This window comes from Delphinus delphis, chromosome 11 (genome assembly GCF_949987515.2).
Source record: "Delphinus delphis chromosome 11, mDelDel1.2, whole genome shotgun sequence".
NCBI classification, from domain to species: domain Eukaryota; kingdom Metazoa; phylum Chordata; class Mammalia; order Artiodactyla; family Delphinidae; genus Delphinus; species Delphinus delphis.
In genome coordinates, this window is record NC_082693.1 from 92,327,654 (window position 1) to 92,347,271 (window position 19,618).

Consider the following 19,618-nt stretch of genomic DNA (forward strand, 5'->3'; position numbering starts at 1 on the left):
TCCCGACCATCTTCCAGATGCCTCTTGCCCTGATCCCAGGTCTGGAAACTTCCTCAGCGGCCTCAGGTCGGATGCACCCACCCGTAGCATCCACGTTTGCCCCTGTGCCCAAGGCCCATCCCACGCCCACCAAATGGATTAGCTGCCCTCCTGACAAGCAGCCCGGCCCCAGGTCGCCTGGCCCAGCAGTGTCACGTCACCCCGATTCTGACGGGCCCTTCCCACAGCTGTGCACGGAGTCTAGAAGCAGCAAAGCAGGACGGCAGGCTGGCAGGCAGTGTGTCTCCCCCTCACCAGGGCAAGTGGCCAGAGGGGACAAGGTAAGTGGGAGACTGGCCAGGAGAGGCGTGGACAGAGCACCAGGGAGAGGGACGTGCAGCTGAGAGAAAGGAGCAGCGGGGACTAGAGCCGCAGCTAACCTGGGGCACAGCGGGCTCTGCGGCCCCTCTAGGCCCAGGGCATTACCCATCTGACGCCGCGCCCCAGGCCCACCATCCAGCCTGGCTTAGGTGGCTGATTGCCTGTAAAATCGAGAGATAACGATGGGGGGCAGGTCCTGGGTGGGGAGGGGCAGGGGGAGGAGAGAGGCGGAGCCAGAAGGACTAACTGTGGCTGCCAGCTCTGCCCGCCCTGAGCTCCAGGGCTGGCCGGGGTATCCTGGCTGAAGATGCTGGCGTCTGATTCGCCAAGAGTTAAAAAAAAAAAAGCGCCAGCGTGCCAAGGATCGGTCTCTGACTGCCCTGTTCGGGGAAGCCCACTCCCAAACAATCCGGGGCCCTGGGTGGGCCAGCCCACAGAAGCCCAGAGGAGGTCTCCGCCTCCTCAGGGGCTGTCTCCACGGACACCAAGGATGCACGGGGCAGATCCTGGTTGCCCGGCCAGTAGGTCACCAAAGGGGCCGGAAGAGGAGCACACAGAGATCTGACAGAGATTCAGCAGCGTGGCCGAAATGCTCCCGGTCACAGCCAGAGGGCCGAGGGCTCTGAGCCACCACCAGCACCCCTCACTGCCCACCCGAGCTCCCAGGGCACAGAGAGGCCAAGAAAGTACCCACCTCATGGGCGTCCAGGGCACCCTCTGGGGGAAATGGACCGCGGGCCATTAGCCAGGGACCCCAGCAGCCTCTGGGCGCTATGGGCTGCTGGCTGCACCCGAGGCTGACAAGTGCTGCCCACCCTCCTTTGCTTCCTTCAACAACTTCTCCCATGCGGCCCCGTTTCCTTCCCACAGGGACTGCTCTGACCCAAGGGCCTGGGAGCCAGGTAGAGAGGAGGGGAGCTGCCTACCTAGGTTGTTGAAGCTGATCGGTGGGGGCGGAGATCTTTCCAGGGAGAAGGAGCGCGCTGCTGGGGAGCACTGCTCCGCCGGGACCCCCTGGACGAGTGGGGAGCGGTAGTCGGCCCCCACGGTTCTCAGCAGAGTTAGGAACGCCTTCCTGGTGACGACTTGTCATGTTTGGGGAGGGGGAGATCGCACAGGATCAGAAACTGTCGATGTGCAAGTGAGAGGTCCCTCCCTTCCACACACGGTCCCCTCTCCCAGGCCACCTGGGTATGTGGGGGGTCGGGGGTGCCCCAGGGTGTGCTGGCTCTAGTCTGTTATATCCAAAGCAGCTGCTGGGGGCTGGTGCGGGTCCTGGGAGTCGGACTCGGAACATGGAAGGAGGAGGTCGGTGTTGCCTGGCCCGAGTATTTGAGGAACCCCCGCTTTCCCTTCTACACCAGTCAAGAAAGCAGGACTCCCACCTCCACGTTCAGCAATTCTTGAGGCTTTCAGAGCTCAACAGGGATGAACCAGCCAGTGGGCATTTACTCCCGTCTAACGGATGGGATAACTGAAAACGCACATGCATGCACATGCGCACACGCTTGCTTGCAAACGCTATCAGGTACACACCCACAGCAACCTCCACAGTTCCCCGGAACCTTCCAGAGGGCGCCAGCCTTCTGGTGAGGAGGATCTGCTCTTTCCAGCCCTGAAGCCAAGGCTCACTGAGCCAGCGTGCAGCACATGCACGGTGCCCGTGTGCACGAGGGGTGCACGTGTGTCATGCAGCACATGCCTGCGTGCACCGGGGGTAACGTGTCATGCAGCACACGCATCGGCTAGTGGCTGTTCTTGCAAGTGGTTCCGTCAGTGAGTTCCCCGAGAGTGGGGAAGAGGGCTGCTGCCGCTGCCTACCCTGCCCCCCACCCCCCAGAGGCCTGGCACCCTGAGGCAGGATGGTGGCCGCACAGAAGAGGACACTGCTTTGGCAACCCCCTGGGCCCCCATCTAGTGGTCAGGGGCCCTGTTCTTGGGAAAAGGAAACTTCCCCTCTGGGCCTCCCACTGCTCCTAGCCACTCTGTGCAGGGAGCAACTGGGGGCGGGTATGGACGGGACGTGGGCAACTGATGGCTGGGACTTCCCTGCTCCCCAGCCCCTGCACCCCGCACCCACCCCTGCCCAACTCTGGTCCCAGAGTGTAGAGTACATACGTTTGCTATTCTTGGAGGCTATGAATGCAGGAGTTTCTCCAAAGTCATTCGGGATGTCCACTTCTGCCCCAAACACAATGAGGGCCTTGACCATCTCCATGTTGTCTTTCTGTAGGTGATGGAGTGAGGGGGAAATACGCAACAGCTCAGGGAAATGAAGACAGAAAGGACCCCAGCCTCTTCCCCTCCAATCCGTCAACTTGGTGGACCTCTCACCAGCATGGGGAGAGACACTGGAACCCCTCTGACCCCCACCCGCAGTCAATCCCATATTGCCACTGCCCTGACAAACAGGCTTACAAGTATCCCCAGGTGAGAATTTAATAACCCAGGTAGAAAATGGAAGTGATTCACCCAGCCCCCAGCCCCACCAGCTCCTTCTCTAAAGAAGCAAAACATCTATGACCCCCGACCCAGGAGCCGTGGGGCCACTGAAGAGTCAGCTGCTGGTCGCTCGCAAGACCAGCAGGAGAGGGTAAGTGAGGAAAGGCCCCCATCAAGTCCAGGGCCCCGGTTCCGAGGGGGAAACCGAGCACACATCCTCCCTGACGGCAACCCCCTCCCCAGAGAATGCGCAGTGAACGTCTGGAGGCTGGGCAGCGGGGCCGGGCTGGGTGTGTTTTCCCAGCACAAACCAACAGACTGGCTGCCAGGAGACCTGAGTGCTGGGCTTATCACCTCCCTCTCTCGGGGCCTGATTTCCTTGCCTAGAGAATGAAGAGGTGTGTCTAGAAAGCCGTTTTCCAAACTGCTGTTCGTGTACCATTAGGATGTATGTGGGCTCAGGTAAACGTGTGTTTTAACCATTAGTTATGTATTTCTTCTTTGGTTACCTTTTATTTGTGGCACTGGTTTACCAGTGTAATGTAACAGTTCCTTCAAAATAAATTTAAGCTTAAAAGCAAGCCAAATTAAAGCAATGATTAAGCACAAACTTGTAAAAGTGGCTCTTGAGTCCGCCAAAAACTGCACACGTGGTACGCAGGTGACTGCAGTACGGAAGCAATGGCCTACGTCAGCAGTTCTCAAAGTAAGCACTGTGGACCCCTATGAATACGGAGACCCCTTGGAGGGTTCAAGAGGTTAGAACCATATTCATGAAAACATCAAGGTGTTTTTTGCATTTGCACTGTGTTAACTTTTGCACCGATGGTGTAAAAACAACTGTGGATAAAACTGCTGGTGCCTTAGCATGAAGCAAGGCAGTGGCACCAAACTAACAGTCATCATGCTTTTCTCCTCTGCCACGCACTCACCGTAAAAAGTAAATTCATTCATTAAACAGCCAGCTTCACTTAAGAAGGCCCTTGATGAAGCCGTAAGAAATGTTAATCTCATTAAGTTTCGACACTGGTGTATTCGTTGTCATAAAATACACAGTATGCACAAGGCATTTCTGTGGCCTAACCACGTATGATGGTTGTCTCGGGAAAAGCACTGCGTGACTGTTTCAGCTGCAAGCAGAACGAGCTGCTTTTTTTGCAAGAGAAACTGTTTTTAGTCGAGAAACAACTGGCAGACAAACTACAGTTGTTCAGCGTTGGGTATCTAGGAGGTATTTTCTCAAAAATGAATGCGGTGAGCCTATCACTTCAAGAAAACAGCTGGCAGTATTTTGTGCCGGTGATAGAACTCAAGCTTTCAGACAATAACTGGGATTCTGTGGGCTTCCCCGGTGGCGCAGTGGTTGAGAGTCCGCCTGCCGATGCAGGGGACGCGGGTTCGTGCCCCGGTCCGGGAAGATCCCACATGCCGCGGAGCGGCTGGGCCCGTGAGCCATGGCTGCTGAGCCTGCGCGTCCAGAGACTGTGCTCCGCAACGGGAGAGGCCACAACAGTGAGAGGCCCGCGTACCGAAAAAAAAAAAAAAAAAAAGAACTGGAATTCTACAACACTGCTCTATGTCATGATGGGCTTGACAGCTTCCCCAAATTTAAAGACTTTTCTGATGAAACTGTGGTGATATTTACAACTGTGGGGTTTTGAGACTGTGTAACAAAATGGGTCAACATTTGGTAGCTAGGCACACTCAGCAAACCAATGTTTTCCAAGAATGACACGAAGCCGTGCGGGGGTAAAGAGCCAGGCAAAGTGCAAAAGATGCCAATGGTTTTCACGGTAACAGAGTGAAAAGTCTGAGGAGATGATTTCCGAGTGTCCACTGCAACCAACTTGTCAGAAACTACCCCTTGTCAGTTTTGGTGCAGTACGAAAGAATATCCAGGGGGAATTCCCTGGCGGTCCGGTGGTTAGGACTCCACGCTTTCACTGCCGGGGCCCGGGTTCAATCCCTGGTTGGGGAACTAAGATTCAATCCCTGGTTGGGGAACTAAGATCTCGAGAGCCATGCAGCGTGGCCAAAAAAAAAGAAAAAGAAAAAAGAAAGAAAGAAAGAATACCCACAATTATCTGCAAAGGTACAACCACATATCTTTTCCAACTATGTACATATCTATGTGAGGCCAGAGTTTCTTCATATTTTTAACATATGCAACAACATACTGAATAAATGTAGCAGAAGATAGGAAAATCCATGCCTTCTCTGAAGCCAGGCATTAGAAAGATTCACAAAAATGTAAAACGATGCCAACTCTTTTCAATTATTTTTTGTTCTGGAAAATAAAGTCGATCTTCCATAAAAATGTTACTTACGTTAGCATGGGCTTGGTAAATTATTGTTTTTTTTAAATGAATTAATAAGGACCTTGAAAATCCCTCACTTCTAATTTCTAATATGGTAAATATGGATAGATAACATTCAAATAAACAGTCTTTGAGATTCTCAATAATTTTGAAAAGCATAAAAGGATCAAACAGACCAAAAAGTTTAAGAACTGTTCAACTACATAATTCAAAGGGCCCATTCGGTGCTAAAAATGTCCACAGTTTTATTTATAGTTTCAGTCTCTTGGGCAACATCCCCTCTACAATTATGACCTTTGGTATAAAACAGGATGTCTTTTACTTTGTCCTAAATCTCCTTCTTTTAGAGTTCCAGGGGAATCTCCTATTCTATCACTCCGAGACATGTTGAACAGAATTATGGGTACGTATGGTTTGCTACAGTTACACACACACACACACACACACACACGTCTGTAACAAATAACACTTCCTCCCCTGCATTTAGTATGTTCATGCTGTAGTTGTCTAACCAGACTGTAGGGGCTTTAAGGGCAGGAACTGTGCTCTCCAATGAACCAGCAAAGGTGACCAGCAGCTACCATGGGCCACCAAGATGTGTAAGCAGGCCCGGCCTTCCAGGAGCTTGGCGTCTACCAGGGAGATAAGGGCAACATGCAGATGAATGGTTTTCCCTGATGATGCAGGGAAGGAGAACGAACGTCTCGGGGATGCTTACTCCATGCCAGGTCTTACATGTGCTACTTAGACATCCCTCATAGAGTTACCGGATGTCTATCACTGAATCCACTCAACCACTCTGTCAGGTGGGTACCAACACCTCCATTCTCCAGATGGAAGTCAAGGCTGGCAGAGGTGATATGAGTTGCCCAAGGCCACGGTCAGTAGCCAGAGCTGTATTTTCCCCTCTCACAGCATCCAGATGTCACATGGGGGCATGGGAATGAGAGGCCCTGGAGAGCAGAGGAAGGGGCTCTTATTCTGGGCTCAGAGCGGCGCATGCCCCAGCCCTGCTGGTCGCCTGCACCCCTGCCGAGTAGGCAGTAAGCCCGGGGCTCACCGATACGGCCAAGTGCAGCGGCGTGTTGCCGTGCTCGCCGCGGGCTTCGGCGTTGGCCCCGTGGGTCAGCAGCGCCATGACGCAGTCGAAGCGGTTGCGCATGACGGCCACGTGCAGGGCTGTGTTCCCCACGGAGCTGGTGCTGTTCACGTCACAGCCCCGCTTCAGCAGCAGGCAGGCCATCTGCGGAGACAGGGTTCCGGCCCGAGTCAGCAGGGGGCTCAGAGCAGCTGCGGCCTGTGGCACCTGGTGGCACCTGGGCAGGGCCGCTTCCTTCAGGTCTCGGGCCTCTGGAAAGCTCCAGCAATGGGAGGAGCCAAGGTGGTAGGCCCCAGTTCTGGGGGTGGCCCCAGATCTTGCCTCCCACACCGGCCACACCCCAGGAACTAGGGGACAAAAAGGTGAAGCTGTGGTGACTTTTTCAAAGGGCTTCAGGGTCCTTTCCTGGAGCTCACAGGACCCCATCCCTCCCTGCAAAGGTTCCTCTGGGCCCTGCCCCAGAAATGCCCCACCCCCTGCCACCCTGCCCAGGACCCTGCAAAGGCATGACCCCATCTGGGCCTTGGCAACACACACACTTGCTCACCCAACAGCCCCGGAGAGCCTGGACTTTGGACCCTGACAGACCTGAGCCCAAAGCTGAGCCCCACTTCATCCCCATTGTCTGAGCTTGGAAGGGTCACTGTACCCCTGCGCACCTCAGTTTTCCCTGCTGTGAAAATGGGAATGCAAGTGCCCACGTCACAGAGTGTGCTGACAAGGAACATGAAAACATACAGGAGGCCTGACTTGGTGTCTAGCTCCTGGTGGCAAGGTATCCACAGTGGTTGTCAGTCTCTTCCCTCCTGGCCTGTCACATTTACGAGTATCCCATCATCTTTGAGGGCATCCAGTGCACTGATAGCTGTGCTTCCTGGAGATAAGTGATCAGAGAGCTCCATCTTCCCAGGGGCTCAGAGCTTAGCTCAGGGAGAGGCCTCAGAGGAGATGCCGGCCAGGCTCTCTACAGACAAAACCAGAGCCACCATCTTCATCACCATCGGCATCGTCACCATCCGTCACCTTCTATTTGCGATGAGGTGCTTCACAATTTATGAAGAATTTTCTCATGCACTGCTTTGCTGACTTCACGATACCTCCACAGGCAGGCCACAGATCCCCAATTCACACATGAGGAAACCGCAGAGGGGACACTCACCTGCAATGCCAGGACACCATCCCTTCTTGGGCTTATCTCCTGGGCCCCCAAGTGCCACCTGCAGAGACCTCTCAGGAACCTCCTTCCCATAGGTAGCTAAGGAACAAAGGGCTCTGGGACCCTCCCCCTGCCCCGACTCACCCTCAGACCTGCCTACCTCTGCGGTCTTGGCCCAGTGGAGGGGGCTGGCTCCGTAGCGAGGGTCTTTGCTGTGGATCTGGCTGCTGTCCATGCTGACAATCATCTCAGCACACCTGGGGAGAGAGAAGCCACGTGGGAGTGAGGAAGGCTGGCGGGGGCAGCCTGACACTGGAAGAGGCCACGAATCAAGGCTTCATCTACTGGTGAGGGAGAGCTCCTGCAAATACAGTTGCAACAGAACCAACCAGCATGCATACGGTGATACGGCAACGGTATCCTGAGCCCCTCAAGTCCCATCTCAAGCCCCCTCCTCCAGGAAGCCTTCCTTGCTGACTTCGGTCAGCAATGATCACTCTCACTGGTGCTGGCTGCAGCGTCAGACAGGCTTGAGGTTAAGCCCCAGCTTCCCACTGGTGACCTCTGGAAAGTGGCTGGGCCTGTCTGTAACATGGGTGCCTGTGACTAGCACACAGCCACCCTCTATCCTCCCCTGCTTCCCAAACGACGGGTGTTGCAAGTAGTGACTGCGTCCTGTAGGAGGCAGCAGGCAGGGTGGTTACAAGTGCAGTTGCTTTCCACTCCTAGATCGACAACCAAAAGAACTGAAAGCAGGGGCTCAAGAAGATATTTGTATGCCAGCGTTTACTGCAGCATTACCCACAATAGCCCAAAGATGGAAACAACCTAAGTCTCCACGGACATGTGAATGGATAAGCAGAATGTGGTATATGAAATGGAGTAATTCTGCCCTAAAAGGGAAGGACCTTTTGATACAGGCTACGACACAAACGAACCTTGAAGACATTATGCTGAGTCAAAGCAGGGTCCTGGGCCCAACCCAGCTCTCGGTGAAGCTCGGCTGAGCCAATACCAACAGCAGAGGGGCCCCCAGATTGGGGCTGGGATGGAACCGGTCCCAGTAACCCTAACACTTGTGATCCTTGGAGTATGAATGCGCGGGCTGCCACGTGGTGACGGACAGATGTGCCCCCTTGGAGCCCTGAGAGGAGCGTGGCTGTGTGCAGGGCACACCCGAGGTATGAGACGACTCGTGTTGTCTCATCTGCAACGATCCACACGGGAGGCCTGGGATGTGGTTGCAGGTGTCTGAGGAGGGAGCAACCTGGGCCACATCGGGATCTTGGAGGTAACCTGTACCAAGAAGGTGACTGAAGCCAGTAGGGTGGCTGGAGCCAAGCTGGAGCAGGGCCACCGTGCCAGCCCTTGGGTATGGGAGAGCATCGCTCATCACGTGTGTCCATTCAGGTTGCAACCTGCAACTCGGTAACTGGGGGTGACTGGGGGTGGGAGCGCTGGGATTGTCTCCCACCATTTGGTCAAATCTTCCCGAAAGTTCTAGTTCATCTTGGCTGTACGAGGAAGAATCAAGGAAAGGAGGGTTTGTCCAAGCTTGGACCAGACCTTCAAGGGGACATCAATGCCCTCCAGGGGCCGAAAGGTGGATGCAGACCCCAGAGGAAGGAAAACCCTGAGGGAGGGGGAGCATGCCTGCCCCCAACCTGAGGGCAGCCCCTCTGAGCTCATTTCTTGCTGCCCGTCTACCACATGGCTCTGGAAAGTACTGGGCGACTTCTGTATCCCCTGTTCCGGGCTTTCTCTCAACCACCTCTGTAAGGCACGGTGCCCGGGACTGAGGGACCACCTGACTCATTCACTCACTCATTCATTCTAGTTACTGTACCTGCTGGGCAGTATTTTGGGACAGTCATCTCTTTTATCCCTCCTACACACACACGCACGCACGCACGCACGCACGTGCACACACTGCACGTGGAGAAGAATTATCCTGAGACCAGGTTTCCCAGGGCTGGGGAGAAAGGAAGAAATGAGTGGTCTAGAGCTCCCCAGGACATGGGCCTGGCACCTGAGTCCCAGCAGGGCCACCCCCCAGGAAGGAGGGAGGCCTCAGGCGGATGGGGCCCTGGGCCACCTTGCTAAGCATTCCTAGGTTTCGAGTCGGGCACAGAAGCTGCACCAGCACAGCAGCCGTGAAGGGGCTGTTCAGCTCAGATGTGCTGGGAAGCTTAAGACTGTTTATCTCCACTTTGGTAGAGGGAGGCTCACGGTCAGAAATTAAGGTGCATGACTGAGCAACTTTCAAAGTTCTATTCTCTGCACAGCAGAGTTCATGGACCGAGATTGACACTCCCACACATTTATCAAATACTTTCTTTGTACCAGGGCAGCCCTTGGCAACAGGATCTGACACGCACCTAATGAGCCTGTGGAGGCCACCGCTCGCCTGGGCAGGGGGACTGGCCACGCAGACGGGAGGCCCCTCGGATCACGTGGGGCAGGGCAGGGTCTTACCCCTTCTGGGAGAACTTCATGGCCATGTGGATGGGGTAGCCGCTGGGCCCCATGATGTTGCAGCGAGCGTTGCACAGCAGCAGCACACGGACCATCTCCTGCTTCCCCAGCTGGCAGGCCAGGTGCAGCGGGGTCAGCCCTTGGTTATTCACCTGGTTCACACCAGCCGATGCGTTCTTCCCTAGGAGCTGACAGCAAGACCTCGGGGTGGGCAGGCGCCAAACACAGTGAGGCCCCTGGCCTGTCCCTCTGCTAACATCCACCGCTGTGGCCGTCCCTCTCTGGGGCCTCAGGGGAAGGGAAGCTGGACTCCACGAGAACACTGACAAGAACTTCGAGAGAAGCCACCAGGAAAGGAGGCTTTGGGGGGAGAGAGAAGCTGACTGTGCCGGTATTGGCTGGGCCGCTGGTCTGGCATGACTGTGGCGTGTGTGATACATTTCTCAATCAGGAAATGTAAAAGAGGTTGTACCTAGGATGGCCACTGGGGGCCTGGGTGGGAATGAGACTTGCTTTCCATTGCATACCCTTCTGTCCTGCCTGAATTTTTCAGCTACGTGTAGGTATTATTTTTTCATTAAACAAAACAAAACACAACACCAGTATTAATAAAACAGCCATGAGGATTTTATTTCCTCGACTGTGGTTGAAAGCTGTTTCCCTGAGGTTAATTATGACCCCTGTGCACCCCCGTGACCGGCTGGGTCTGTGGACAGGCTAGGGACACAGCAGGTGCTGGCCGAGGTGCTGGCATCCAGGCCCGATTCAAGGGCCAGCCCCACCGCTCACAGCTCCGTGGCACCCCTCCCCGGGCACAAAACTTCGCTGAACCTCAGTCTCTTTGGCGAAGAGAAGAAGATAACGGCCCCCGCCCACAGAGGTTATCTTGAGAATTAACTAGAACACATAAAACACTGAGTACAGGGTCAGGCACGGGCCCAGCGGTAAAGGACAGATTGATAAGAGTGTGTACCCGCCCTCTGAATCGAGGCAGGTTCTACGTGCTGTTGTGCTGAGCACACAGTGGGGTCTCAGTGAGGGCAGAGTTCAACAGTGGGCATAGAATTCCCTTCCCTGAGAGCATTAATCATGAGGCAGGAATCCAAATTTTCTGGAATAATGTGGTCCCATTCTGATGCCAAGGCACAGAGAAGGATAGAACCTTTAGAAGAATCTTCTAATTCTAGGCAGTAAAATACTGCCCAGTATTCTGTCTTTTCTATCTGATATATAAGGTAGCCTTTTCATCATTTGGTCTACTTGCCTACAATTTTTATTTTTCTGCCCAGCTAATCAAAAATTTAACGGAAGGAGTGCCTTTGGTGCACATGCCTACAGGAGCCAGATGGAGTTTTGTTTGTTTTGAGTTACTGTAAAAAGTTAAGCTCAGGTCCTGCTGGACCACGGGCGCCTCCAGGCAGGGGCTGAAATTCACCCGGCCCAGGGGCCCAGCCTACAGTGAGTGATCAGGAGAAGCTGAACTAAACTGACTGACGGGACTAGACCTTGAACTCAGTTTGCTGGGTTGGAGGACTTTCCCAGGGTTGTAGGAGCAAAGTGGCCGAGGATGTGTCTCCTTGACAAGCATGGGGAGGCAAGTGCCAGGTGGGGCTACACCCTCCAGGAAGGGGCTCAGGCCTCAAGGATCAAGGTGGGGACAGTGAGAGGCCCGGAGGGACACCTGAGCCCAGAGGCCCAAAGACAGCTGCGGCCGTGGTAAGGAGCGGCCAGAATCAGTCGCCCTGTCTCCACCCCTGCTCACCTGCAGCACTTGGGAATTGTCACTCTGGACGGCGTAATGGAAGGCGGTCTCTCCGTTGTTGTCCGTGACGTCCATCTGGGCGTGGCAGTACTGCACCAGCTCCACCAGGATCTCCCAGTCGCCCTTGCGGCAGGCCAGGTGCAGGGGAGTGCAACCTTCCTCATTCTCCCTGTTGTTGGCGCAGCTGCAGGGGAGGGCCGGGGAGGTGAGGGGTGTGGCACGAGGTGGGCGGGGCACTGAGAAAGCCAAGTGCAGACGCAGGGGAGGTGGGGGAGGAGCCCAAGAGCATTCGTGCCCTGCTCAAGCTGGCTGGTTCAAACTCAGGGCTGAGTCACAATTTACCTGTAACTGATGTGATCTGTATCGGTTTTTAGTTCAGTTTGCACACCTGTATGAGGGATGTGCCCTAGGGCCACACCAGCCTTAAGTGGGCAGTGGGGCTGGCACAGAAAGAATCGCAGAAGGCAGAAATCTCACCAACCGCGGGCGATTCACTGAACTTTTCTAGGGTTCAATATCCTTGTCTACAAAAAAATAAAAATAATACCTGCCACGCCTGCCCTAGGAAATCGATAGAACTGTTGTGAGATCAAACACCATTCTGTCCAAGATCGTGCCGGTAAACTGTAAAAGGCAGTGAAGATCTTTGAGCTTTGGGCCCGGGAGCTGCACCAAGCTGCCTGAAGCAGAGAACTGGAGGCGTGGCTCCCTCAGGGCAGGATGGGGAGCTCGAGTCCTCTGGCTGGCACGGGGCCCTCCCCAGGGGCATGTTGGCCGAACAGACATACGAGACTAGCGTTCCGGCTTCCAGAAGGGCAACCAGGCCTTTGGAAGGAGACATCACGGATCTGAAGCCTCTTCAGCCCTCTGCAGCTGAGTGACCTTGCACAAGTCACATAACCTCTCACTGGGATGACACTACTTCACGGGCATGTTGAGAGGATTCAAGTTCATGGTGGGTATAAAACAGCTACCAGGGGCCTGGCACCTGGCAGGCACCCCAGAAATGTTACATTGTTCCTTCTGACTTTAGTCAGCATTCCCCTGCTCTAACCCAGAGGCAATGCTGCCCCTTTTGAAGTCAAACGTTCTGGGCAACCTTTGAGTTTATGGAGGGGAACTGAGGCTGGACTGAGACTCCCCATCCACACCCAGTATCCCCAGGGTCCTGCCCTCCTGCCCCACCTGGCCAAGCCTCCCGCCCACCTGATGATGCGGCTGTGATGGAAGCACTCTCGGATCCCCAGCTCCACCGCCAGGTGGGCCACCGACCAGCTGGGGTGGTTGCGGATGAGGTCGGTCAGCTGCTGCAGGACCTCAACATGCAGGATGTGGTTGGAGCTCTCGTAGAAGGGCGGCAACTGGGAAGAATACTGCTGGAAGTTCACCAGGGCATCGGCCTCTGTCTCCAGCTGGAAGAGCCTGAGGAGCCAGGGTAGAGGAGGAAGACACAGAAGTGAGCCGGGAGGAACCCTTGGACTGTGCCCTTGATGGAATCTGAAGCCTTGTGTCCCTGCAAACAGGTGCCTGCCTGCTTCCTGCTGTGGACTGACCTGCTCCAGCTGGACTCCCTTCCCCCACCCCCCACCCCCCCCCCCCACACACACACCCCTAAATGGAGTTGGGGCTTTCTTTTTATTTGAAAAGATTTCCTTCCCTTTCTTTCTTTTTCAAAAAATATCATCACGTATATTTCCACAAGCATTGTTGCAAATCCATGGTCCAGCATGAAAGCAAAACTCCCCAGGCACATGAAGAGATAAGAAAACATGAAAGATGGGACTTCCTTGGTGGTCCAATGGTTAAGAATCCGCCTTCCAATGCAGGGGACGCAGGTTCGATCACCGGTCAAGGAACTAAGATCCCACATGCCGCAGGGCAACTAAGCCCACGTGCCGCAACTACTGAGCCTGCACGCCACAACTAGACAGCTTGTGCGCTGGAACTACTGAGCCCCCGCACTCTGGAGACTGCACACCACAACTAGAGAGGAGCCAGCGTGCCACAACTAGAGAGAAGCCCGCACACCACAACGAAGAGCCCGTGCGCCGTGACGGAAGATCACACATGCCGCAACTAAGACCCAGTGCAGCCATAAATAAATAAATATTTTAAAAAAAGAAAATACGAAAGAAAACCAACAGAGACAATATACAAGAGAAACAGATCTGTAACTGGGGGGTCTACAAATACTGAAGTTACCTGACACAGACTTTAAAATAACTATGACAATATTAGGATAAAATAGAAGATTTACAATTTTGGCAAGACACTTTAAACTATATAAAAAAAAGAACCAAGTGGATATTGCAGAATTTAAAGATACAATTGCCAAAATTAAGAGCTCAGTGGTTAGGTATAATAGCAGATTGGACAACGCTGAATAGAAAATTGTGAAAAGGAAGACAGGTAAGAAAAAAGTAAACAGAATAAAGCATGGAGAGACAAAAGCTTGGAAAATACAGGAAACTAGATAAAAGACATAGAATATATAATGAAAAGATCTAACATACATATAAGTGGAGATACAAAAACAGAATAGAAAAAGAATTGTACAGAAGCCATAGTTGAAGAGTTAATGACTATGAACTTTCCAAAATTGATGGAAAACATTATTCCATTAATTTAAAATATTCTATAAATCCTCCTCTACCCCCTCCCGCCAAATCCACACTTACATTCCTCCCACTGAGCCACTGAGCAGTGGGAATTTATGTGTCTTTACCCTTTAACCTGGCTTTGTAACTGCTTTACCAAGAATATGACAGAAGTGATGCCGTCCTAGTTTCTAGAGCAAGGATTTAAGAGACTGGAAGCCTCTATCTCTTCTTTCTTGGGACCCGGCCATCATACCACAGGGAAGCTGAAGCATCATGGAGATGACTCTTGGACCCTTAACCCTGGATAAACTTAACTCCTGGACCCTTAACTTAACTCCTGGACCCTGGTCCGGGAAGATCCCACATGCCGCGGAGCGGCTGGGCTCGTGAGCCATGCGCGTCCGGAGCCTGTGCTCCGCAACGGGGGAGGCCACAACAGTGAGAGGCCCGCGTACCGCAAAAAAAAAAAAAAAAAAAAAAAAGTGGGTCGTGCAGTCAAGCCACCCCAGCTAATACTATGTAGAATCAAACTGAGCCTTTCCCACTAAGCTCTGCTCAAATGGCAGATCTGTGGGCTAAATAACTGATACTGTTTTAAGCCACTAAATTTTGGGAGAGTTTGTTGCATAGCAACAACTGAAAATGACACATGTTGGTCAACATATTGTAACGTAGCAATAACTGACACATGTGCCACGTAACAACTGCTGAAAACAAAACACAAAGAGAAAACATTAAAAATGGCAAAGAGAGGGCTTCCCTGGTGGCGCAGTGGTTGGGAGTCCGCCTGCCGATGCAGGGGACGCGGGTTCGTGCCCCGGTCCGGGAAGATCCCACAGGCTGCGGAGCGGCTGGGCCCGTGAGCCATGGCCGCTGAGTCTGCGCGTCCAGAGCCTGTGCTCCGCAACGGGAGAGGCCACGACAGTGAGAGGCCCGCGTACTACAAAAAAAAAAAAAAAAAGCAAAGAGAAAAAATGTTTTCAGAGGGCAACCATCAGACTCAACAATGAAACTCAACAATGGAAGCCAGAGATAATGAGATGACATCCTTAAAGGGCTAAAAGAAAATAAATGCCATGGAGAATTCTACACCCAGAAAAAAAAAAAAAAAACTTCAAGTATGACGTTGAAATTAAAATATTTCACTAGTCAAACAAACAAATACACCAGAGAGACAGTCTGACTGACTGTGACATTAGCAGACTCAAATAAAAGGAAATACAAAAGGATTTTCTTCTGGTAGAAGAAAGTTGATCCTAGATGGATGGTCAAAGATGCAGGAAAAAAATTAAGCACCATGAAAATGGTAAATATGTGAGTGAATCTAAATAAATATTGACAGTATAATGCCTTGTTGGGTTTAAAATAAAAATATTAATAAAAAACAATACATGGCATAGAAGTCTGGAGTGGGATAAATGGAGTTAAAGGGTTCTAAGACCCTTGTATTGTTCTGGAAGAGGCCAAAGTACCAATTATACCTCAGTAAGGCCAAGGATGTGTGTTACAATCTCTAGGGTTCTATCAAGAACTGTGAAGGGTACCACACGACCCAGCAATCCCACTACTGGGCATATACCCTGAGAAAACCATAATTCAAAAAGAGTCATGTACCAAAATGTTCATTGCAGGTCTATTTACAATAGCCAGGACATGGAAGCAACCTAAGTGTCCATCAACAGATGAATGGATAAAGAAGATGTGGCACATATATACAATGGTATATTACTCAGCCGTAAAAAGAAACGAAATTGAGTTATTTGTAGTGAGGTGGATGGACCTAGAGTCTGTCATACTCTAGTGACAGTGAAGTTAAGTCAGAAAGAGAAAAACAAATACCGTATGCTAACACATATATATGGAATCTAAGGGAAAAAAAAAAAGGTCCTGAAGAACCTAGGGGTAAGACGGGAATAAAGACACAGAACTACTAGAGAATGGACTTGAGGATATGGGAAGAGGGAAGGGTAAGCTGGGACAAAGTGAGAGAGTGGCATGGGCATATATACACTACCAAACGTAAAATAGATAGCTAGTGGGAAGCAGCCACATAGCACAGGGAGATCAGCTCGGTGCTTTGTGACCACCTGGAGGGGTGGGATAGGAAGGGTGGGAGGGAGGGAGACGCAAGAGGGAGGAGATACGGGAACATATGCATATGTATAACTGATTCACTTTGTTATAAAGCAGAAACTAACACACCATTGTAAAGCTATTATACTCCAATAAAGATGTTAAATAAATAAGTAAATAAATAAATAAAAGAACTGTGAAGGGTTTCAGATTTTACCCTACTTGCAAACTAACAAGTTAGCCTGACACAGTTTCATGGATGCTGGCAGAAGACACAAGGTTCCTGGATGAAGGACAAAGGGCAATTTATTACTCACAGCAGTAGCATTTGTGCCAGAGTATCAGCACTTGCGCCTATTCCCTGGGATCCATTTCCCAGAGGGTGACATGAAGAGGGTCAGGTGACACCTGCTCATGTTGCATTAGAAGACAGAAACCCTGAGCGTAGGGAACTTGAATCTGTTATAATCATCAGTGAGAAAATCTGTCTAATCTTTGCTCTGGAGGAAAATATTATCTTTATTATATAGAAGAGTAAGCAAACCTACCCTTTGCTCTAGAGATAGACTCTACCTCTATCTTCCAAGGCTGTTCACAATACAAACATGCTTGTAAAGACAGTACGAAACAAAACTAGTCAGAGCCTCTGCTTGTAAGATGTACAGAAACACAAGAGACCCAAGGAGAACTACCTCCCAAAAGCTATCATTAAAAGATAATAATAGAGTATAAATTTCCAAGCTAATAGAGACGGAAAAATAGAATAATAAGAAAACATTTAATCATAAATTGCAAAAGCATTATGCCAAGGGAAAAAACTCTGATTCATAAGACTACATGCTGTATGATTAAAAGATAAAACTATAGGGGTAGAAAGTAGATCAGTGTTGGGGCTTCCTTGGTGGCAAAGTGGTTGGGAATCCGCCTGCCAATGCAGGGGACACGGGTTCAAGCCCTGGTCCGGGAAGATTCCACATGCCGTGGAGCAACTAAGCCCATGCGCCTCGACTACCGAGCCTGTGCTCTGGAGCCCGTGAGCCACAATTACTGAGGCCCACGTGCCTAGAGCCTGTGCTCCACAAGAAGAGAAGTCACCGCAGTGAGAAACCCACGCACCGCAACTAAGAGTAGCACCCATTCGCTACAACTAGAGAAGGCCTGTGCGCAGCAATGAAGACACAACACAGCCAAAAATAAAAATAAATAAATTTATTAAAAAAAAAAAAGTAGATCAGTGTTTGCTAAGGGCTGTGGTGGGTGCAGAGGCATTACTACAAAGGAGCACGGAGGAAATTTGGGGGATAACAAAGAAGTTGTGCATCTGTATTGTGGTGATGGTTACATGAGTGTGTACCTTTATCAAGATCCATTGAATGATACACTTAAAATTGGTAAATTTTATTTTTTGTAAATTGCATCTCAATAAAGCTAAAACAAAACAAAACAAAAACCAAAAAATAAAAAGAAGACAAGAAAGAAAGGAATAAAGAAAAGAAAATAGGTGGAAGAATAACCAAAAAAAAAGCAAACAGTAAGACAGTAGATTTAAACCCAAATATATCAGAATTACATGAAGTATAAATAGACTAAATGTTCCAAATAAATATAAGAAATAACAGACTGGATAACAGGGAAAAGAAAAGACAACTACATATTCTTTACAAGATTAAAATTATAAGGAAATATATAAATACTAACCAAGAGAAACCTGGTGAAGCTATATTAATATTAGAAAAAGTAAAGCTTAAGGTAAAAAGCATTGCTGGACACAAAGAGGGACAATTTGTAATGATAACAGTTTCAATTCACTAGGAAAATATGATAATTATGTATCTAATAATAAAACTCCAAAATAAAGTCAAACTTGACAGAACTAAGAGAACTAGACAAATCCACAGTCACACTGATAGATTTTAACATATTCTACTAGTTTCTTACACAAAAAGCAGAGCAAAAAAAAAAAATCCCTATTGGATATAGAACAATTAATAAACTTGACCTAACAGACATATATAAAGCACTATTCCCATCAAGTACAGAATACACATGCTTCTGAAACACACACACACAAAATTATAAATATTGGTCCCATGCTGGGCCATAAAGCAAATCTAAACAAATTTCAAAGACCTGAAAATATTTAGACTATGTTCTCCAACCATGATGCAATTAAGCTAGAAATCGATAACAAAAAGATAACGAAAAATTTCCCATATGTTTACAAATTAACCAAGATACATACAAATTATCTACGGTTCAAACAAGAAGTCACGGTAAAATTTGGGAACTACCTTGACTCGATGACAATGCAAACATCACATATCAACTTTGTGAGATGAACTTCCACTTCTGGCTATGACAGAGGAGTTTGTACCAGACTAGCCTTCCTGGTGAAAACAAATATAAAGGCAGGATTAAATTCAAACAAATATTTGAAGGTTCTGGAGAGAACCAAACGCAGGCAAGGCATAGCGGGCCAGGATTTTGAGAAAAGGGAAGCACACTGAGGTATGCCCCACACTTTTACTCAGGGAACTGAGGGAAGCCCCACGTTTTTATTCAGTTTAAAATAAAAGAATAAAGGTAAAATATAGTCATTTTTAGAGACAGAAAAACAGAGAATCCACTGTCAGCAGACTTGCACTAAGAGACTTAAGCAGAAAGAAAACTATCTCAGATGGAAGCAACATAATGCAGGAAAGAATAAAGAACACTGGAAAAGGTATTATGTGGGCAAATCTAAACTGACTGTGTTTTGGGTTTTTTTTTTGGCCATGCCACACCGCTTGTGGGATCTTAGTTCCCTGACCAGGGATTGAACCTGGGCCCTCAGCAGTGAAAGCATGGAGTCCTATCCAGTGGACGGCCAGGGAATTCCCTGAATTGACTGTTTCTAAGAACAATAAAAATGTTTGGGGGTATACAGACAGAAATATTTACATATATATTTAATTAAAATGAAAATACATCACAAAAAGTTGATGAGATGGATAAATGGAATTGAAATATTCAAAGGTTTCTGCATTGTCAGGGAAGTGTCAAAGTACCAATTTAAGGTAGACTGTGGGACTTCCTTGGTGGTCCAGGGCTAAGACTCTGCGTTCCCAGTGCAGGGGGGCTGGGTTCCATCCCTGGTCAGGGAACTAGATCCCACATGCTGCAACTAAGAGTTCACATGCTGCAGCTAAAGAGCCCTCGTGCCGCAACTAAAAAAAAAAAAAGGATCCCACACAGGGCAACGAAGATTCCACAGGCTGCAACCAAGACCCAAAGCAGCCAAATAAATAAATTAAATTAAAATATTTTTTAAAAAGGTTAGACTGTAGTAAGTCA

The 19,618-nt window shown here is 50.1% G+C and overlaps 1 protein-coding gene across 5 annotated transcripts in view; it reads right to left on the reverse strand.

Annotated features, from left to right (window-relative positions):
• The window catches only part of PLA2G6 (phospholipase A2 group VI), a 49,901-nt gene that overhangs the window by 16,725 nt on the left and 13,558 nt on the right, over nucleotides 1-19,618 (reverse strand). For all 5 annotated transcript variants that reach the window (XM_060025647.1, XM_069541210.1, XM_060025649.1 and 2 more), the window contains 7 exons: nucleotides 12,819-13,034; nucleotides 11,613-11,796; nucleotides 9,851-10,038; nucleotides 7,536-7,632; nucleotides 6,181-6,363; nucleotides 2,479-2,587; nucleotides 1,287-1,445 (listed from right to left, as the gene is read on the reverse strand). In XM_060025647.1, the coding sequence (XP_059881630.1) occupies nucleotides 1,287-1,445; nucleotides 2,479-2,587; nucleotides 6,181-6,363; nucleotides 7,536-7,632; nucleotides 9,851-10,038; nucleotides 11,613-11,796; nucleotides 12,819-13,034 (1,136 nt within the window). The remainder of the gene's footprint in view (nucleotides 1-1,286; nucleotides 1,446-2,478; nucleotides 2,588-6,180; nucleotides 6,364-7,535; nucleotides 7,633-9,850; nucleotides 10,039-11,612; nucleotides 11,797-12,818; nucleotides 13,035-19,618) is intronic.